This window comes from Homalodisca vitripennis, chromosome 4, assembly GCF_021130785.1.
Source record: "Homalodisca vitripennis isolate AUS2020 chromosome 4, UT_GWSS_2.1, whole genome shotgun sequence".
NCBI lineage: Eukaryota > Metazoa > Arthropoda > Insecta > Hemiptera > Cicadellidae > Homalodisca > Homalodisca vitripennis.
The window spans coordinates 188,767,399-188,785,814 of record NC_060210.1 but is presented as its reverse complement, the minus strand read 5'-3'; the positions used below and the strand labels follow the sequence as shown (position 1 = coordinate 188,785,814).

The 18,416-nt window shown below is 36.0% G+C and overlaps 1 protein-coding gene across 1 annotated transcript in view; it reads right to left on the bottom strand.

Moving 5' to 3' along the window:
- Window positions 1–18,416, bottom strand: part of LOC124360798 (sine oculis-binding protein homolog) — a 52,924-nt gene that overhangs the window by 16,039 nt on the left and 18,469 nt on the right. Inside the window, 1 exon segment of the mRNA XM_046814701.1 lies at window positions 9,411–9,636. Within this exon segment, the coding sequence (XP_046670657.1) occupies window positions 9,411–9,636 (226 nt within the window).

Sequence of the window (18,416 nt, the reverse complement as noted above, 5' to 3'; positions counted from 1 at the left end):
TCTTATTCTGTTTGATAAGATCCTCGCACAGGCCAGTGGCCCAAGAGGACGGACAGAATAAGGCTTTAAAGGGATCGGTCTCTCCTTTTTTTTATAAAAAAAAAACAAAAATGACAATTCAAAACTGAATGACATAGATAAGAAACTCATCATTATTCAGTCAAAAAAGACGTAAGGTATGTTCTTAAAAACGTAAATGAAACATTTTGGGCTCAGCGTCTGATTTGGGCTTTGTTTGTGTAAAATAAAGTCGTATTTCTGCACGCTTTAAAAGATGATGTTTTAACAATGCATGGGTCGTCATACTGCTTTAGAGATGATGAGGAGAATTGGGGAAGGATTCTGAATCTGAGTATAAATTCTACTGCGGTTTTCCTAACACTTACAAATAATCAATTTTAAACCGTTAAGCACATTAGATATATAGGTTTTAATTTAAACTCCTTGTTCATTCATAGTGTAGGCCTAACCATGATCTTTTAACTGACCTACAAATGTTCTCACTTGGGACTTGGCCACGGCTAGTCTGCATGTTCCTACCGTCACAACTTCTGTCCCTGACAGGACAAGACGATATCGTGAAAATCCATTTAGAGCCAAATGAATCACTGAGTGTTAATGTCCGTTATCCTTTTTGGAATGCAACACTATTACTTCTCTTGCTGCCAAATTTCGGAGCGACGGGGCTTTTGTCAAATAGAGCTTCCGCTCCTATGCCTCAGAGAGGCCTCAGAGGTTTTGAATTATTTCCTTTGCTTTACAAAACTTGCATGATATTTCTCTTGCTCAAGAGAATCACTTGCCCTCCGCCTCAAACTGAGGGCGCGCAAGAGTAATGTATCATACATCTTCAATTAATGTAGAAAGTTGAAGGATTTATCCTCTAGTCCCGTGTCGCATATACTATTGGTCATTCTTCAATTTATGCGGGACATTTATATTGGTAAACACTGTTATCGAAGGAACATAATATTTCTTATCAGCTTTCTATCTTGGGGTTCCAAGGTGGGATGGATTTATATTGAAATGATAGACCCACGCAAATATCGTGCTTAAAAGAGAATTGGCAACTTATTAACTCTTTTGGTTGCATTTAATTGCTCATACAAGAAGCTTTAAAACCAAATCTGATGTGCGAAGGAACGAAGCATTTTTCCTGTGAGATTTATTGGATGAAAGAGCATTTTTGTCTCAGTCAGTTCATAGTGACTTCAGAAATAAGATAGCATCCATATTTAAAACAATACTTGCACATGTACGATTTAAATGATTGATGTCAAACAAATATTACATTTATTTTACGCCAACCTAGCCATAAGTAATCTTCTGGCATCAAAATGATAACGAATGACAACAGTGGCAACAAATCAGTGTATAAGATTCGAAGAAAACCAGCATATACTTGAGCATCGCATTACTTCTCGAATCTACGATTATTCTAACGATTCGATAAATCATCGCTCTGTAATATATTACAACATAAACACCGAAATGAAGCATTCTAGAAGAGAAACTGGGCCAAAAGTAACAAGGTTTAGAAACCGAGGATCTGCGTAAGTGTAGTTTTAGGTTATGTCAGTCATCGCGCGCTCATCTAAACAGAACTGGCGAAGTCAACAGAGCGCCTGGCTACTGCACAGTTTACAATCACCGGAGTCAACACACGGTTTAAAGTTTAAACAACAAAGACACCGCGGCTACAACTGGCCAGAGTGAATTCTAAGATGTTGGTATTGGAATGGAATTCTTTTATTTTCATCATATTTTTAAGGATATCGCTTAATGAAAAATTAATTAAATGTTCTTTTTAGTAATGATTACATACAACATTGAATAACAGCTCTTACTCGATACCCATACAGGCCGTTTCACATGGTGTCTCAATTTGATTATTAGAGGACGGATTACCGTAGAATTGTGATTCCCCACAAAAACAAACCCTTGAGATTTAAAATGTTTTCATGGATTTTAAAGAAAATGGTGTGCCTAGGATCGATTCTTGGGATTTCAAAATGTAATAATATTTAATATTTAATGATTTATTAAAGGTATTTGCAAACTAAACACTTTGGTAATAACGTTTAATTTTTTTAATGTAGCGGCCATAAAACTATAAAATGTCAAACTTCATATATGCTCCACAATTAATACAGTTGGGAAGATAACAAAAACTATTTCCTTACTTACTTTCACAATACCCTTCATATTATTTTGGTATGCAATATGATAATTTTCCCAGAAAGGTTTCTTTGTGGTCCAAGCCTAAATTCTGAAAATTAAAATCTCGAAAGTTTTAGTTGCTAACAAATACAACATTAAACATCAATTTGTTCGATTTTGCAAACCAGACATCTTTTGTATTTGAAATGTATTTCTAGTAACAATAGTATTCAATTAGAAAACCCATTGATGTATAAAAAAATCTGTTTACGAATAATTGCATAATTGGTTGTATGGTTTTATCGCTATGAATAAACAGATACTTTATAAGCTATTCTTACAATTGCAACGTGATAATTTCTTGGAAGAATCAATGTCAATTATTCAAATGATCGCCAAGAAGTATGTGTATATAAAGTGTATATAAGTTCAAAAAAATTAAAATTACAAGCTAAAAATACTTCGATTGGTCTTCCAGGTTTCCGAGCTTATATACACCTATCTACATATACCTATCAGAATTAGAGTTGCCATAAAAAAGTTTGAAAGGCAAAACACATTGACAACAACAAGTCTTTAAATATTATGAACAAGATTTTGCTTAAGATTTTCTATCTCAAAGGTATTGCACATTAAACTGTAAAAAGTTTTTAGTTATAGTCACATAGGAAAGTAGAAAGTTTTAAGTTATTCTGTACAATTTTTGAAACAAAAGTTATTTCTTTTACTAAATTCGTTACAAATTACACAATTGTTTTTAAAGATTCCATTTGTGTTAAAAATTTCTACATTTTCCATTATATCTTAAGATATCTTAACCAAAAAATATAGATAAACATTTTAGAAATAAGAAAATTTGTTTCCTTGAACTTGATAGTTCCTTATATCATATTACGTTGAACATAAAATAAAAGGAAATTATCAACGCAATTTTAAACTACTCTTCTTCGGACTTTTAGATTCAAGTGGTTTGTTATTTTCAAGTTTTGTTGGAAAATTAAGCATTTATTCCAGGCGAAATAATTTACTTAATAAAATTTCAAAATAAGTAAAATACAAAAACTGCAATTAGAAATAAATAATCAATATGAGATTAAATTTTAACTAGACGAAAATTAAATGAATGGATTTAAAATCGACTATTCTTAGTGCGTTGTTTCAAGACGAACATGTTTAGCACACTCTACACAGTATTATATATTACAGACAGTGAGTTGTGCACTAAGCCTTGGTGTCGCAATGTTGGCAGACCTGCGCCTGTGACGGGAAACAGCTGATTCACACTTGACTGCACAGTACGTGTATAATTATCTGCATCCATCCGGTGTCGTATAACCTATGATAACATTAGAGCGCGGGAAAGTATGGACAATAAACAAGCTGAAGGTAAAACGAGCACTTATATAATTAACGCTGTGATGTCAGACTAGAACAATGCTGTTATTACTGTAAGCGGTTCACTATGGGTTTTATTAATAATTAAAGAACTTTTAGTGGAGTGTTCGGTTGTAGAAAAGACTCTGCACATTAAAAAAAAACTAGTTTTATTTAGGTTTATGTGGATTGTTACATAGGCTACATTTCACATCCATTTTCACACAAAAAAAAAAAAAAAACACAACGCGATGTTTCGAGATTTTACATCTTCGGGGTATGAAGAAACAAGACAAATCGTGATACTCTTTTGTTGTTAAGTGTATTTGGTATTTTTTACTTTTGGTATTTTTTTACTTTAAGTTAAAGCATATTACTATAATGCTCGTATGTTGTGGGCTTCATACGGTTGATAAATCATTTTCTTGTTGCGATTCCTGACTAAATGTCATGTCAAGAAGTGCCGATGCAACGATAATATTAATAATAATTCTTTATTGCAGTAAAACAATTAACAAAATTGTATTGAAGTTCATAATATTCAATAATATAACCTATCTCATCGTAGGCACAGTCAATTCCACATATTGATGTGAGAACCCAACAATATATTGTATTTTGCATGTTTTGCATATCAGAAAAGGAAAAATTCTATGATAAAATGCTAATTTTCATCCCAGCGGCCCATCGTAAATTCATCAACAGAGTAAAATGCCTTTGACAACACTACTTAAGAGCGATGTGATTATTTAAGAGGCTATGCATGAATTCTTTAGTATTACATCCATTCACACGATGAAGAAACCAGATTTTAAGTATTAAATCATAGCGTTTCTGTGTGTTGTAACACTTAAGAATGGAAACAATTCGTAACAACTTTCTTATAGATGCAACATTTTCTTATTCGAAATTAACACAATTATGATTTTATTTATTTTTCTTGTGTTCTTTGCGTTTCGGAGTTGTAGGTGCCGTCACGTGTGTGTAGATTCTGAAAGCCCGCCGTCTGGTTCTATTTCTGTCCGTGGCAGGAATAACCTGGTGAGAAGGGGGCGCAATGCGAGACCATGGGGTATACCGTGTGTTGCTCAACATTGTGTGAGATACGGTTGAGTTACAGATTTTGTGATATACGGTTGAGTTACAGATTGTGTGATATACGGTTGAGTTACAGATTGTGTGATATACGGTTGCGTACAAATTGTGTGAGATACGGTTGAGTTACAGATTGTGTGAGATACGGTTGCGTACAAATTGTGTGAGATACGGTTGAGTTACAGATTGTGTGATATACGGTTGAGTTGCAGATTGTGTGAGATACGGTTGAGTTGCAGATAGTGTGAGATACGGTTGAGTTACAGATTGTGTGATATACGGTTGAGTTACAGATTGTGTGAGATACGGTTGCGTACAAATTGTGTGAGATACGGTTGAGTTACAGATTGTGTGAGATACGGTTGCGTACAAATTGTGTGAGATACGGTTGAGTTACAGATTGTGTGACATCCGGTTGAGTTGCAGATTGTGTGAGATACGGTGGCGTACAAATTGTGTGAGATACGGTTTAGTTACAGATTGTGTGAGATACGGTTGCGTACAAATTGTGTGAGATACGGTTGAGTTACAGATTGTGTGACATCCGGTTGAGTTATAGATTGTGTGAGATACGGTTGCGTACAAATTGTGTGAGATACGGTTGAGTTACAGATTGTGTGAGATACGTTTAAAAGGAAAGCGTCTAGACAAATAAGAAGGGGAATAATCGTTATACAAAAGAGAGTGTAACATGATAAGAATTGCTAAGACGGTGCCCCAAAATTAAGGACTCATTCTGCTCAGGCTGTTTAATAGCCCACACTGAGTTATCTTGCAAGACAAATAACGTTGGTATTATTTTATAAACTTCAAGTTCGAGGTAGCCAGGCTGGTTATCTTTGGTCTGCGTTATTTCAAACTTTGTACCTGGTCGCTTTCGAGGCGTACTAGCCAATGAACACTGAATTTTGTAACTGCGAGCATTTTTATATCAAGTCCTGCAAACTACGGATTTAGTCTCCAATGGCATCTGTATCGTTTCAGCATACGTTATGTCGCAACTGTGTATTGAATTGGCAATGTTCTCCCATAGGTGGGAACTGGTGTAGCACTGCTAATAGGACTGTCGCCTTCCCAAGCAACAAACCCGAACTGAAATTCCGAGAGAAGCATAACCCACCCAGGTTGTTGGAGAGTGACAATTTGACTCTCCTTCACTTTACAACCAACCTTAAAAGTTCAGAAATAATCAGACCTCCTATTTTTCCGCCACACAACATGTCGCTGGGAACAACCTTCGCTGAGGTTCAAAGCAAATTTGTAAGTCCATTATTGACAGATGGAATGACAGACAATCACAGAACTTTGTATATACCCCGGTAAACAAAAGATTTTGCCTCAGCCTATTGAGCTTCAATGACGCTCAGCCAAACTCCGTGGTTAGAAATGCGCCATCATAAAATTTACACAAGTATACATTTGAATCTTTCTCGAAATATCTTGCTTGATACATTCACGTTTTTCTTTAAATTAGTTTTCGTATCAGTGTTTTAATAATGAAAGGGTACCACACAACTAGCCACCATAAAATGTGTTGGCATAGTTGCCTACATGTGTTAATATGCCACAATATGTAAAATCGTTGAAGGGTGTACTGAGTTTGTTTGCATTTCATTTGTTCAGCTATCTTCTTGTTACCATGATGGTTACCCCTACGACCAATGTCACAATATTCGCTAATGCTCAGCCAAATCTGATTGAGTGACATGCACTATCATCGAAATGAAGTGTTCCTCATATAGAATTGAACTTCACGCACAATTTCAAATCTATAGGTAAGATCGTTTTCGAGATATCGTGCGGACAGACAGACAGAATTGAATTATTTCCAGCCCTACGAATAATAGGCTTCGCTAACGCTCAGCCAATAAAGGTTCATATTTTGGTCAAATTCCTCAGCTACCCCCCCCCCCCTACTACAGTGCTGTAACTAGTGTAATAGTAATACAATCAAAGAAAAGCAATTCTTATGTTTGTTTGAAACAGGGTTACGAACTAGTTTTCGAAAGGTCTTGCACTAATGCCCACGTTCACTAATTAATAATGCCCTCTTACTGTTGCGACGAACGAAAGAAATATATCTCGAGTGGTTACCATCCTGGGATTATATAAAGTTCCATAATCCAGGCTATCGTGTAACCGAATAATATTCTAGTGGCTCTGGTCATAAATGCCTGAGAGAGTTATTAGATTATAAACAACTCCAAAGCCCAGTTGATTTTTTTATATAATTTCAAGCCCGTTATCTGTAGAGCGATAATGAATTTGATAGTGTCACTGATAACGCTCTGAAACTGATTCCTTGTAGTTTTCAACAATGTAGTATTAAATTGTTTTAGCGTTAAACATTTGATAGTTTCACTGATAACTCTCTGAAACTGATTCCTTGTAGTTTTCAACAATGTAGTATGAAATTGTTTAAGCGTTAAACATTTGATAGTTTCACTGATAACTCTCTGAAACTGATTCCTTGCAGTTTTCAACAATGTAGTATGAAATTGTTTAAGCGTTAAACATTTGATAGTTTCACTGATAACGCTCTGAAACTGATTCTTGGTAGTTTTCAACAATGTAGTATGAAATTGTTTTAGCGTTAAACATTTGATAGTTTCACTGATAACGCTCTGAAACTGATTCTTGGTAGTTTTCAACAATGTAGTATGAAATTACCTTAGCGTTAAATAGCCGTATGAAACAATTTTAAGGGGGTAACTAAAGGATCCACATTTTGTACTTGTATAGTAGAATAATTTATAAGATTCAAATGATTTCTATCTTTGTGACCGTTCTTCAATAAAATGTCCCAAGAAGAACTGAATTCAAATTTAAAGCCTGTAAATGTTAAGTTTAACCCCAGTTCACCTTCCTCTTAGAGCATCGTCTGGAATCTAACTACTAGAATCTGGAGTCATGTCCGTTTTATAAGATCAAAATGAGTCGGTGACGAAGAACCTCAAAATGAACTCTTTACATCATTTCAACATCACAGACACCTAAACTACAAAATATCCTAGGTAAAGAGGTATTGTCTAAATTGTACATCTAATGGGACACGTGAATAAATGTTTATCTAGATTACACTAAATGTTTTAGTAGAGTGTCTCTGATGTCGAGGCGATGTAAAGAGTTCGTTTTGAACTTCCTGTCGTCAACTTCCTTATCTCTTCAGACGAACATGACTCCAGATTCCAGGATTTAACTCGAGACCGTTTCAGACGCTATATTAAGAGGAAGTTAACTGGAGCTAAACTCAACAACATTGATTTAACTCTTCCCACCATATGTTATTTAAAGCCTGTTAACATTTTTAGGGTTTTGTACTGGAGTAAGAGTTTACGCACGAGTGTACTTGAATTAATTTTATTTTAATTAGTTAATAATCACAACACCGTCGATTTTTTCTAATTTTTATTTTGATAGTTTAATATTTTAGTTTTCTTTGAGGATCAGCAACAGAACTTTGACAAGTGACGCCAGACAGTATATGCGGTTTATAACTGCCCTTCTTAGTCCAGCCCCTCCCCCCCCCCCGACCAATAATTGCCACCTTCGGCCGGCCCCCCACCTTGTAATTTACCTTCGTCAAAAATCTGCAATTATTTCATTCCCGCTATTTCCACGAAACGGCCATTTTTTATTAACGGGTTTTAAACACGATTTCAACATTAATTGGCGTTCGTTTTCTTTTCTTCCCTCTCAATTTTAATTGCCTAATTGCACAATTATTTGCAGCGAACGTGACAGTTGTTATTTTTAATTGGTACCTTTCTCGCGGGCAGTCTTTAGACGGGCGATTAAAAAAATATTTGTCTGTGAAAAATCACTGTGCTAATAACTGAGCGAGCTAATATTTGATTTACCTCTTCGATATTACTAAAATAAATGGCCATAAAAATTAGAATCTGTGATTTGTAAACAGCTTGGAACAAGTGCTTTAAGTAAAAAAAATAGATCTTTTTTAATGATGTTTTTATCAAAGTACCCACAATTTATAGTATAAGAAATAAATGGATACATTTTTAACTACATTTTTGGCAACTTTTCTACGATTGTAAAACAATAATCGGAAGTATACAAAATGTACTATGAGTTAATTAGAACTTATAGTATATTAATATATATAGTATATTAATATATATATTAAAACTTAATTCAGACCTACACATTCTATGGATTTCTAAAAATTATTCATGAAAAACAGAATGAAAATATAATTCATAAATATCTACGAAAAATGTCATAGTTCTGCAACACTACTTACGTTAAAAAATTAAATCTAAGGAAATAAAATCTACCAAATCTTACATAGTAATACCCTGAAATTTCATGAAACGTGAGAATAATGAATAATGCTTTGGGAGTTTTGATCATTGGATGGATTTACTTTTTTCTGTAACTAAAACTAAAACTCAGAATCGATTAGGAAAAAATGAATGGCATCAAGATTCGACTTTGCACAATTTACGTAGTTCAATATCAAATATTAATTAAATTAATGGAGTAATTTTTCGGAACCTTTTTAACAAACTCACTACGGTACATTTAGCATCTATTACATTTTATTTTCATTTCTTATAAACAAACTCCTTTCGGTATAAACAATATAAGCCTTCCGGTTTGGAGCATCATAGAAAGGATACTTCCTAAATTCCGAACCTATTGGTCAACGGTATATGATGCATTTATACCTTAAATACCCACTTAATGGATGCACTTAAACATCATATTAAGGAAAATTTCAAGTATAATTAACCCAAACGTGTACACGAAGTTCAGCTTACCTGGTGGGGGAGAAGACGAGGGGGAGCAGTGGGGACTGACCCTAAGTCCTTCACCATCTCCTTCACCGTCGCTTGAGCTATCAGAGGGTGAAGGAGGTGACCCATGGCCCATGGTGCGATTACTGCTGGCGAAGTGCTGGAGCTTTAGTCCTTGGGTATCTCGACTATCGACCTTCCCATATCCGTACCATCCCAGCAACTCGTTCATGGCTGTCTCTGCGTACTCCTGACAACATAAACAAGAGAGTCTGAGAAGAGAGAATAGTGAAAAGATTTTGTGGTGGAGCTTCCTTTGAAGTTAACGACTGCGTACTCCTGCCGATGCACGCAAAAGTATCAAATTGCTAAAGATTCATGACTTTTATTCGGTTACCACCAATTAATTTGTTTGTGGTTACTGCTGTCGAAGTGCAAGAACGTTTTTTGTTAGAAGCTCTTGGAGATGTCTTCATGTAACGGTACCATATTATCAACTCGTTCAAGACTCTCTACGATAATTATTTACATTTTTATGTAAGGTTTTGTCCAGTCGTAATCTGGAATCTCCCGAGAATCTTAAAAGGCGATTTCCTGTTCATTGGCGAATCCCTTTAGATAGGTACTCTAAATTTACGGAAAAGAATTCCAGTAAAGTCTGTATAAAATACGTTTTCCTGACCAAACTAAGGGAAGTAGTTGATTCATGCGTGAGAATATATACAATCATTCCTTAACCAGGATGACTTACTAGAAGAAGACTAGTTGAACATATCACGTTTTCGCCTGATTTACATCCTGACGTAAATTTTTATTGGATCATTTCAGGGCGCCATTAGCAACGCTTTAACTTTCCAGACACACGAACCTGCCGTGTGATGGCCGTGAAGCCACGAGTAGGTGGGTTACAGTGGCGAGCGATGCAGGAGCAAGACGAGGAGTCAGTTTACGATATATCCGAGATCCAGAGCAAGGAGCTCTGCAGACAGTGCCGGGTCAGCGTGCCAGAGTACTCGTATCTCCGTGTCAAGTGTCGTGGGAGAACAGAGCTGGGCTTCTGGGAACTTGGAGGACATGATATCATCTTGTGTTGGATCCACTGTATGATAAGAAAACAGATTGAACGAAGGAGGTCTGATACTGCACAGTTTCGTGGAAGAACAGAGCTGGGCTTCTGGGAACTTGGAGGACATGACATCATCTTGTGTTGGATCCACTGTATGATAAGAAAACAAATTGAACGAAGGAGGTCTGATACTGCACAGTTTCGTGGGAGAACAGAGCTGGGCTTCTGGGAACTTGGAGGACATGATATTATCGTGTGATGGATCCACTATATGATAAGAAAACAAATTGAAAGAAGGAGGTCTGATACTGCACAGTTTCGTGGGAGAACAGAGCTGGGCTTCTGGGAACTTGGAGGACATGATATTATCGTGTGATGGATCCACTGTATGATAAGAAAACAAATTGAACGAAGGAGGTCTGATACTGCACAGTTTCGTGGGAGAACAGACCTAGGCTTCCGGGAACTTTGAGGACATGATATCATCTTGTGTTGGATCCACTGTATGATAAGAAAACAAATTGGACGAAGGAGGTCTGATACTGCACAGTATCTTGCAATAACCGTTGTCAACATGAACCCTTAAAGATGTCACTCAGCTGATTCATTCACATAGAACACTTTATTGTTCATAGATATATTACAACTTTTCGAACATAGTCATGACGTATAATAATTACTATTTCTTAAACTACTATAAAACTCTTAAAATTATGAAAGATTATGAACAAGAGTTAAAAGATTTAGATAAGTTGTAAAGTTCACCATTCATAAGAAAGAATTGCAGCATGGATTTAAAAATACAGCATGGAAATATGCGTATTGCAGGATATTTGGCAGCAGGATCCTAGTCTTTTCATTTTAAAAATCGACTTAAATGAAAATCTCTGTGAAATATGACTACATATTACACCTTAATAAATGTAGCCTAGTCGTGAAGTTTAAATCAGATTGAATTAATGTATGTTTCAATGTAAAGATTTAATACACTTTTACAATGTAGTAATGTAATTTGTAAAATTAAATCAATGATGTTAGGGCGTTTAAACTTAATTCAGTCATAAATTGAATGACTCTTACTATCTTGTGTTTTAACAGAGGTCGCCGTAATACTGAAATATAGAAACAATATCAGAGGTGGTTTTAAAATGGCTTTCATATTAAAACCTTACCACTTATCATTGTTTCCTGAAGTTCTGAATTTAAGAGTGATTGCGTTGAGCATTCTATGAAATGTCTGACAACTTCTAGAAACTATCTAGATTACATATAGATTCCTGTATGAACATAGCAATGTGGGGACATAGAGACCCTCAGAATAAGCAGGTTAGTTTGCTAGTTGTATTCCACATTTGTTTGGATCAAAATAGCCTCCTGCCACAACGGGTAGGGGTCTGGCAGCCATCTGGCTCCTAACTATTAATTAATGACACTTTCTAGTTTTTTGGTGGCAGTTGGCCTGACAATGCGGAGAACTGTCACACAACATGGCTACTATTTATAGCTCAACTTTTGGCTTCTGAAATGACGGGAATCCTCGTGACGCTGTGAAATTCCGTCTAGAAGATCAACACTGTGAAATGCCCCAGAGACGCACTAAGGGGAGCATACAGGAGATATTGTAACCTAACCTAAAAATGACAGGTGATTGACGTAAGGTAATGTGTTAGATCCTGCCCTATCCGTGTGTACAAACAGCTGTCAGCTATAATGGTGCTAGGCAGTGGCGTCTGGAGGCGGTAGGTTAGATTCACTCGGTAGGTTAGACAAGAGTTAGGCTACTTGTTTGATGTCAATTAACTGCACTTCTAGTATTAGTTGTGTAAACTAAGTAAGTTGCAGTACTGGTAATCACAAAAGCTGTACATGGTTACTTACTAAGTCATTGAAAAATGCTGAGTTTTAATTATACTTCTTAAACTGAAAGTAAATTATTGTAACCCAAGAGTAGACATTTTGTGACCAAGGTAATCTTTTTGATTTGATTAGCGTATGTGACCAAACAGCTAGACAATCTGAACTATGGAGCCAGAATACAATTAACCCAAAACGTCATTGCACAAAATCTGAATGTACAGTTGGGCCATAAGTAGATTACAAGGTTTTAAAGTAGATGTTTTTGAGGTAGGCGTCTTAAACATGTGTATATATTTTATATTATTTCATAACAAGGTTGCTCAATTTTGGCACCGGAAATATAATTCATTCGAACAATAATATTGCTCTTACACACGTAATACCTGAAATAGAGAACGAAATATGAGTCATATTTGCTCAGATGAATATACTGTATATTTGATCTTATCAATAAGGTGCACTCAAAAACGTAAGCCAGAGAACTATATTAAAGTGACTCTCGTGATTTAGGCTTATATTGGACAGAATATTATCCCCTAATAACCTGTTGTACAAAATCGAATCGTCTTGGAAAAAAGGGAATTTTAACACAGCAAACAAATTTCGTTTTTTCTACCATTAAAGGATATTTCCCCACACTCTCAAATGTTTCACGAGATTTAAATTAAATTAAGGAGTATAAACATTACATTACCATACCAATCCTCGATCAGGATCTACCTCACCGCACCTGTGATACCATTGTTCATACCCCTATAAAGTCTTAAAACAGGGACGTGGATTAAATTACTGATGGCTCAGACTTTCTTTGGCTTCTGGTTTTCGGGTTTTGAACTAATGATACCTCGAGAGGTGTAGGTAGTAGTCGTCAGAAGATTTCAACCCAAAAAAGTACACAAGTAGACCAAATGGATGATTCTAAGTTGCATATATACGGACGGTTTTAAGTAATTACTACTTTCTTAGTATAACTTAATAAATAAGCTACGTTTAGAATATTTAGTTTTAAAATGTTGCAGTTTTAAAAATCTGTGTTACGTACTGTGCGCTACCTACCATGGGACAAGCAGGAAGACGGAGGAGTATAAAAAATATAGCTATTGACTGGCATAAAAACTGAAAAAGTACCTTCTCCACCCTTGGACATTACTGAACTTGAGTACCTGTTCAGTTAAAATACAGTACATAATATCTAGTTTAAATCAATACAAGATAGCCAGGACGCAATAATACAGCCAGGTACAGTTACAACAAGATTTCTGATACTTTACACTCTTACAATTCACCTTCTCCCTTCTCCACCCGTGGACATTACTGAACTTGAGTATCTGTTCAGTTAAAATACAGTACATAATATCTAGTTTAAATCAATACAAGATAGCCAGAACTCAATAATACAGCCAGGTACAGTTACAACAAGATTTCCGATACTTTACACTCTTACAATTCACCTTCTCCCTTCTCCACCCGTGGACATTACTGAACTTGAGTATCTGTTCAGTTAAAATACAGTACATAATATCTAGTTTAAATCAATACAAGATAGCCAGAACTCAATAATACAGCCAGGTACAGTTACAACAAGATTTCCGATACTTTACACTCTTACAATTCACCTTCTCCCTTCTCCACCCGTGGACATTACTGAACTTGAGTATCTGTTCAGTTAAAATACAGTACATAATATCTAGTTTAAATCAATACAAGATAGCCAGGACGCAATAATACAGCCAGGTACAGTTACAACAAGATTTCTGATACTTTACACTCTTACAATTCACCTTCTCCCTTCTCCACCCGTGGACATTACTGAACTTGAGTATCTGTTCAGTTAAAATACAGTACATAATATCTAGTTTAAATCAATACAAGATAGCCAGGACGCAATAATACAGCCAGGTACAGTTACAACAAGATTTCCGATACTTTACACTCTTACAATTCACCTTCTCCCTTCTCCTCCCTTGGACATTACTGAACTTGAGTATCTGTTCAGTTAAAATACAGTACATAATATCTAGTTTAAATCAATACAAGATAGCCAGAACTCAATAATACAGCCAGGTACAGTTACAACAAGGTTTCCGATACTTTACAATTCTCCTCTCTCCCCCCTTGGACATTGCTGAACTTGAGCTCATGTACTAATAAAATACAGTACATAATATCGAGTTGCAATCAATACAAGATAGCCAGGACGCAATAATACAGTCAGGTACAGTTACAAAGTGATCTCTGTTACTTTACACTCTTACAATTCTCCTTCTGCCCTCTCATCCCTTGGACATTGCTGAACTTCAGCTCCCGCACTGATAAAATACAGTACATAATATCGTTGCAATCAATACAAGATAGCCAGGATGCAATAATACAGTCAGGTACAGTTACAAAGTGATCTCTGATACTTTACACTCTTACACTTCTCCTTATCTTCTCTCCCCCTTGGACATTACTCAACGTGAGCTCCTGTACTGATAAAATACAATACATAATATCGTGATGCGATAATACTAGATGGCCATGGTTGAACAATACAGCCAGGTAAAGTTACAAAGTGATCTCTGATACTTTACACTCTTACACTTCTCCTTATCTTCTCTCCCCCTTGGACATTACTCAACGTGAGCTCCTGTACTGATAAAATACAATACATAATATCGTGATGCGATAATACTAGATGGCCATGGTTGAACAATACAGCCAGGTAAAGTTACAAAGTCATCTCTGATACTTTACACTCCTCTCCTCTCCCTTTCCCCTCCTTTCTACCCTCACCCCCGTCGTGGGCTGAAATGTTATACTTCTGGATTTATCGATTCATATTTATATCAGAAAACTAGCAGGTGCTTATTTGTATCGAAACTAGCTATCAAGAACTATCTGCTACACAAGAAAGCTTCAATATTGGGGTCCTTAGTGTAATTACACAAAAAAACTTATGACGTAATTTGATGTACCCCTTTTATAGTTTTCAAAAAGGCATATTTACATATATTATTTCAATGTTCATAGGTATCAGGTTCAGAGCTTGTGTGAACACTTCTGGTTCGAATGAATTTCCGTTGCCACAGCAGTGTTTACCTGTACCCCATCGGGTACTCGCGATCTTTCACAACTACCGTCGTGTACCCCATTGGGTACAAACGATCTTTCACAACTACCGTCGTGTACCCCATCGGGTACACGCGATCTTTCATAACTACCGTCGTGTACCCGATCGGTTTATTTTATTGTTTGTATGTCTTGGTGGTTTGTTTTGATCCCGGGCTTAAATAAATACCATAGGCTATCGTGTGCGCCGTTGAGCACACGATTGCTTAAGTTTTAAGGTAATTTTTTTTTCGATAAACTGAAAACATTTGAAAAAAAAACATATTGAAATAATGTTTTTGTGCGATATTGCGAAGATTACGTACTCGTCTAGTTGCACTTATATGTATAACGTACAAATCGATTACGGGTTTTTGCCATCATTATTAAAAAAATTGACGGCAAATAAAAAATTTCGGAAAAAAAGTCGTCGTCGTGAACTTGTATTTCGAATGAACCAGATGTTTTTAATTCGCCATTAGTGTAATCTGGAGTATGAGTTGGTAGTAACTCGGTTTCTGCTATCTTCACTACAGTACTTATCATAGTTAATAGTTTCTAAAATAAAAACGTAAACAAATATTTCAATTTCTGTGAGAACTCCAGCCGAAAGTTTAACAACAGTTTAGAATCAGTTAAATTTGGATTATGAAACGTATTATCATTTTCTCTGAGTTTTAAAGTATTCTGGGAAACTTTGCTGATATTTATCTTCATATACATTTTCTTCAGACGTAAACGAATATTTCAATAAAAGAATTAGCCGAATTGCTCCACCCATTCTTGGAATTAGCGCTTAGCAACAAACTAACTGGTCAAACTCATTTACTTGATTTTAAATCATTACTTTTTTGATGTGATGTGCAGACAATTAACTTGAAAATAACTAGATAATAAAGGGATTTTATAGTTTCTTAAATACTATAATAATAATACGATATACTATAGATCACTAGAGGACACCCTTGATTCTTCACGTATGAATCCCTTCTCGCTAATTTCAATGGTTTTCACACCTTAGGATTTGCAATGTTCTTTACATAAGCTTTGGTACATTTCTATAGTGTCATATAAATGTAAGAAAATAGAATTAATGCTCAAAGTTTTCTTTAATTCTTAGACTTACAGAGCCACCGCTATGTAAATGTGCTTTGTTAAGACTCGCTTGTAAATATAACCGTGGAGTGTCAATTTGTAAGTACAATGTATAATAAAATAAGAGACAAAATTATCAATTTTTTATATATATTAAACCTCTTGAGACAAAAAAAGTCAATAACAATTTGCAAATTCGTTTGAACCGTAAATGTTGAGTTTAGTTCCAGTACATCTTCCTCTTAGTGCAACGTCTGGGACCTGACGTTGTCTCATACTTGACTCCTGAAATCTGGAGTCATGTTAGTCTGAAGAGATCCAAAAAGAGTTGGCGACGATGAAGCTCAAATAAACTCTGTGTATCGTTTTGAAATCAGAGACTCAAATACAAAATATAGTATAATCTAGGTGCAGAGGTATTCTCATTGTCTCATCAGGTGCACAATTGAGTGCACTAGGTGACACAATATGTAAACACGGTGGAGCAACCGACTTTTGTACACATAACGTAGCTATGGTGGGAAGGGTCGATTCAATGTAAATGTTGAGTACAGCTCCAGTTCACTTTCCTATTAGTGCAGCGTCTGGAATCTGACGCTGTCTCAGACAACTCTTGGAATCCGGAAAGATTAGACGCAGCACTAAGAGGATGGTGAACTGGAGCTAAACCCAATATTCACAGTGAATCAACCCTTCCCATAGCTACGTTATAATTTGAACCGCTTTTCTTTAAAGATGTCTATGATCACCCACAGCCATAGTAAGAATATCCTTAAAAAATTGAATTTGGGAATATTCTAATTTAAAAAATGGAACTCCTTCGAATGCGTTATAAATGATTGTAAAGGCGGAGATTTAATATCTTTCCCAGGTACCTAACAGTATGAATTATGAAGTCACATCATGTCCAGCTAATTAACAGCTCCTGCCTTAAAGAACAAGGAGCTCCACTATTATTAAAACACCAAATTGGTAAGATCCTTAGAGATTGACTGTTCCTTAAAATAAAAATTACCGACCAATAAGTAGTTCGTACATGAACACTCAAACCAATTAGTCACTAGATGATTTTGCATTAGTGGTTTGGCGTTGAAACGTTCACCATTTACCAGTACAAAGGGTGATTTTATTTGGAAACATCTCTGAAGCACCTCCTAGTTTTAACAACAGGACCGAGTTGTTTCGCGAGAACAAACCGAATGCTGGCTTTTCTGGCTACTTGGCCTGTCATTAGATTGGGCAGGCTGAGCCGTGGCGTAGCCAACCACGCCGGAGAGATTATAAAGCTCCAACGAAAGGTTGTAATTTCGTGTTTTGTACAAATTATTGGGACCCGCGGATTGCAGATTATAGATGTTTGTGTCGAGCATTTCACTTTGAGCAGATGGCGTCAGTAGTGGTCAGCCGTGCCCGAAACTCGCCGCCAAATCCTTCCACCTCACCTTTTGTAGAAACCAATAAAACTCGCTCGATTGCTGAAATTAGCCTAGTAGAATTTCCACAACACACTGCAGAAGGATTGGGGGAATGCATCCTTTTCCCAAGATATTTTTCAAATCCAAGACATAAAACAGGATTTCGCGCTGTATCCTGGGTATAATTAGGGAAGGAAAAATAGCAGCAAAAAAGTAATTCCCTCCAGAAGGAAGGGAAGTTTATATAGCCTACTCTTTACCAGGATATATCTCAAATACAAGACCTGAAAATTAAGATTTTGTGCTGTGTTCTGGGTATAATTAGGGAAGGAAAAATAGCAGCAAAAAATGAATACTCTCCAGAAGGAAGAGAAGTTTATGCACCTTTTTCCAGGATATTTCTCAAATACGAAACCTAAAACTTAAGATTTCGAGCTGCGTTCTGGGTATAATAAAATTAGGGAAGGAAAAATAGCTGCAAAAATTTGACATTCTCCAGAAGGACAG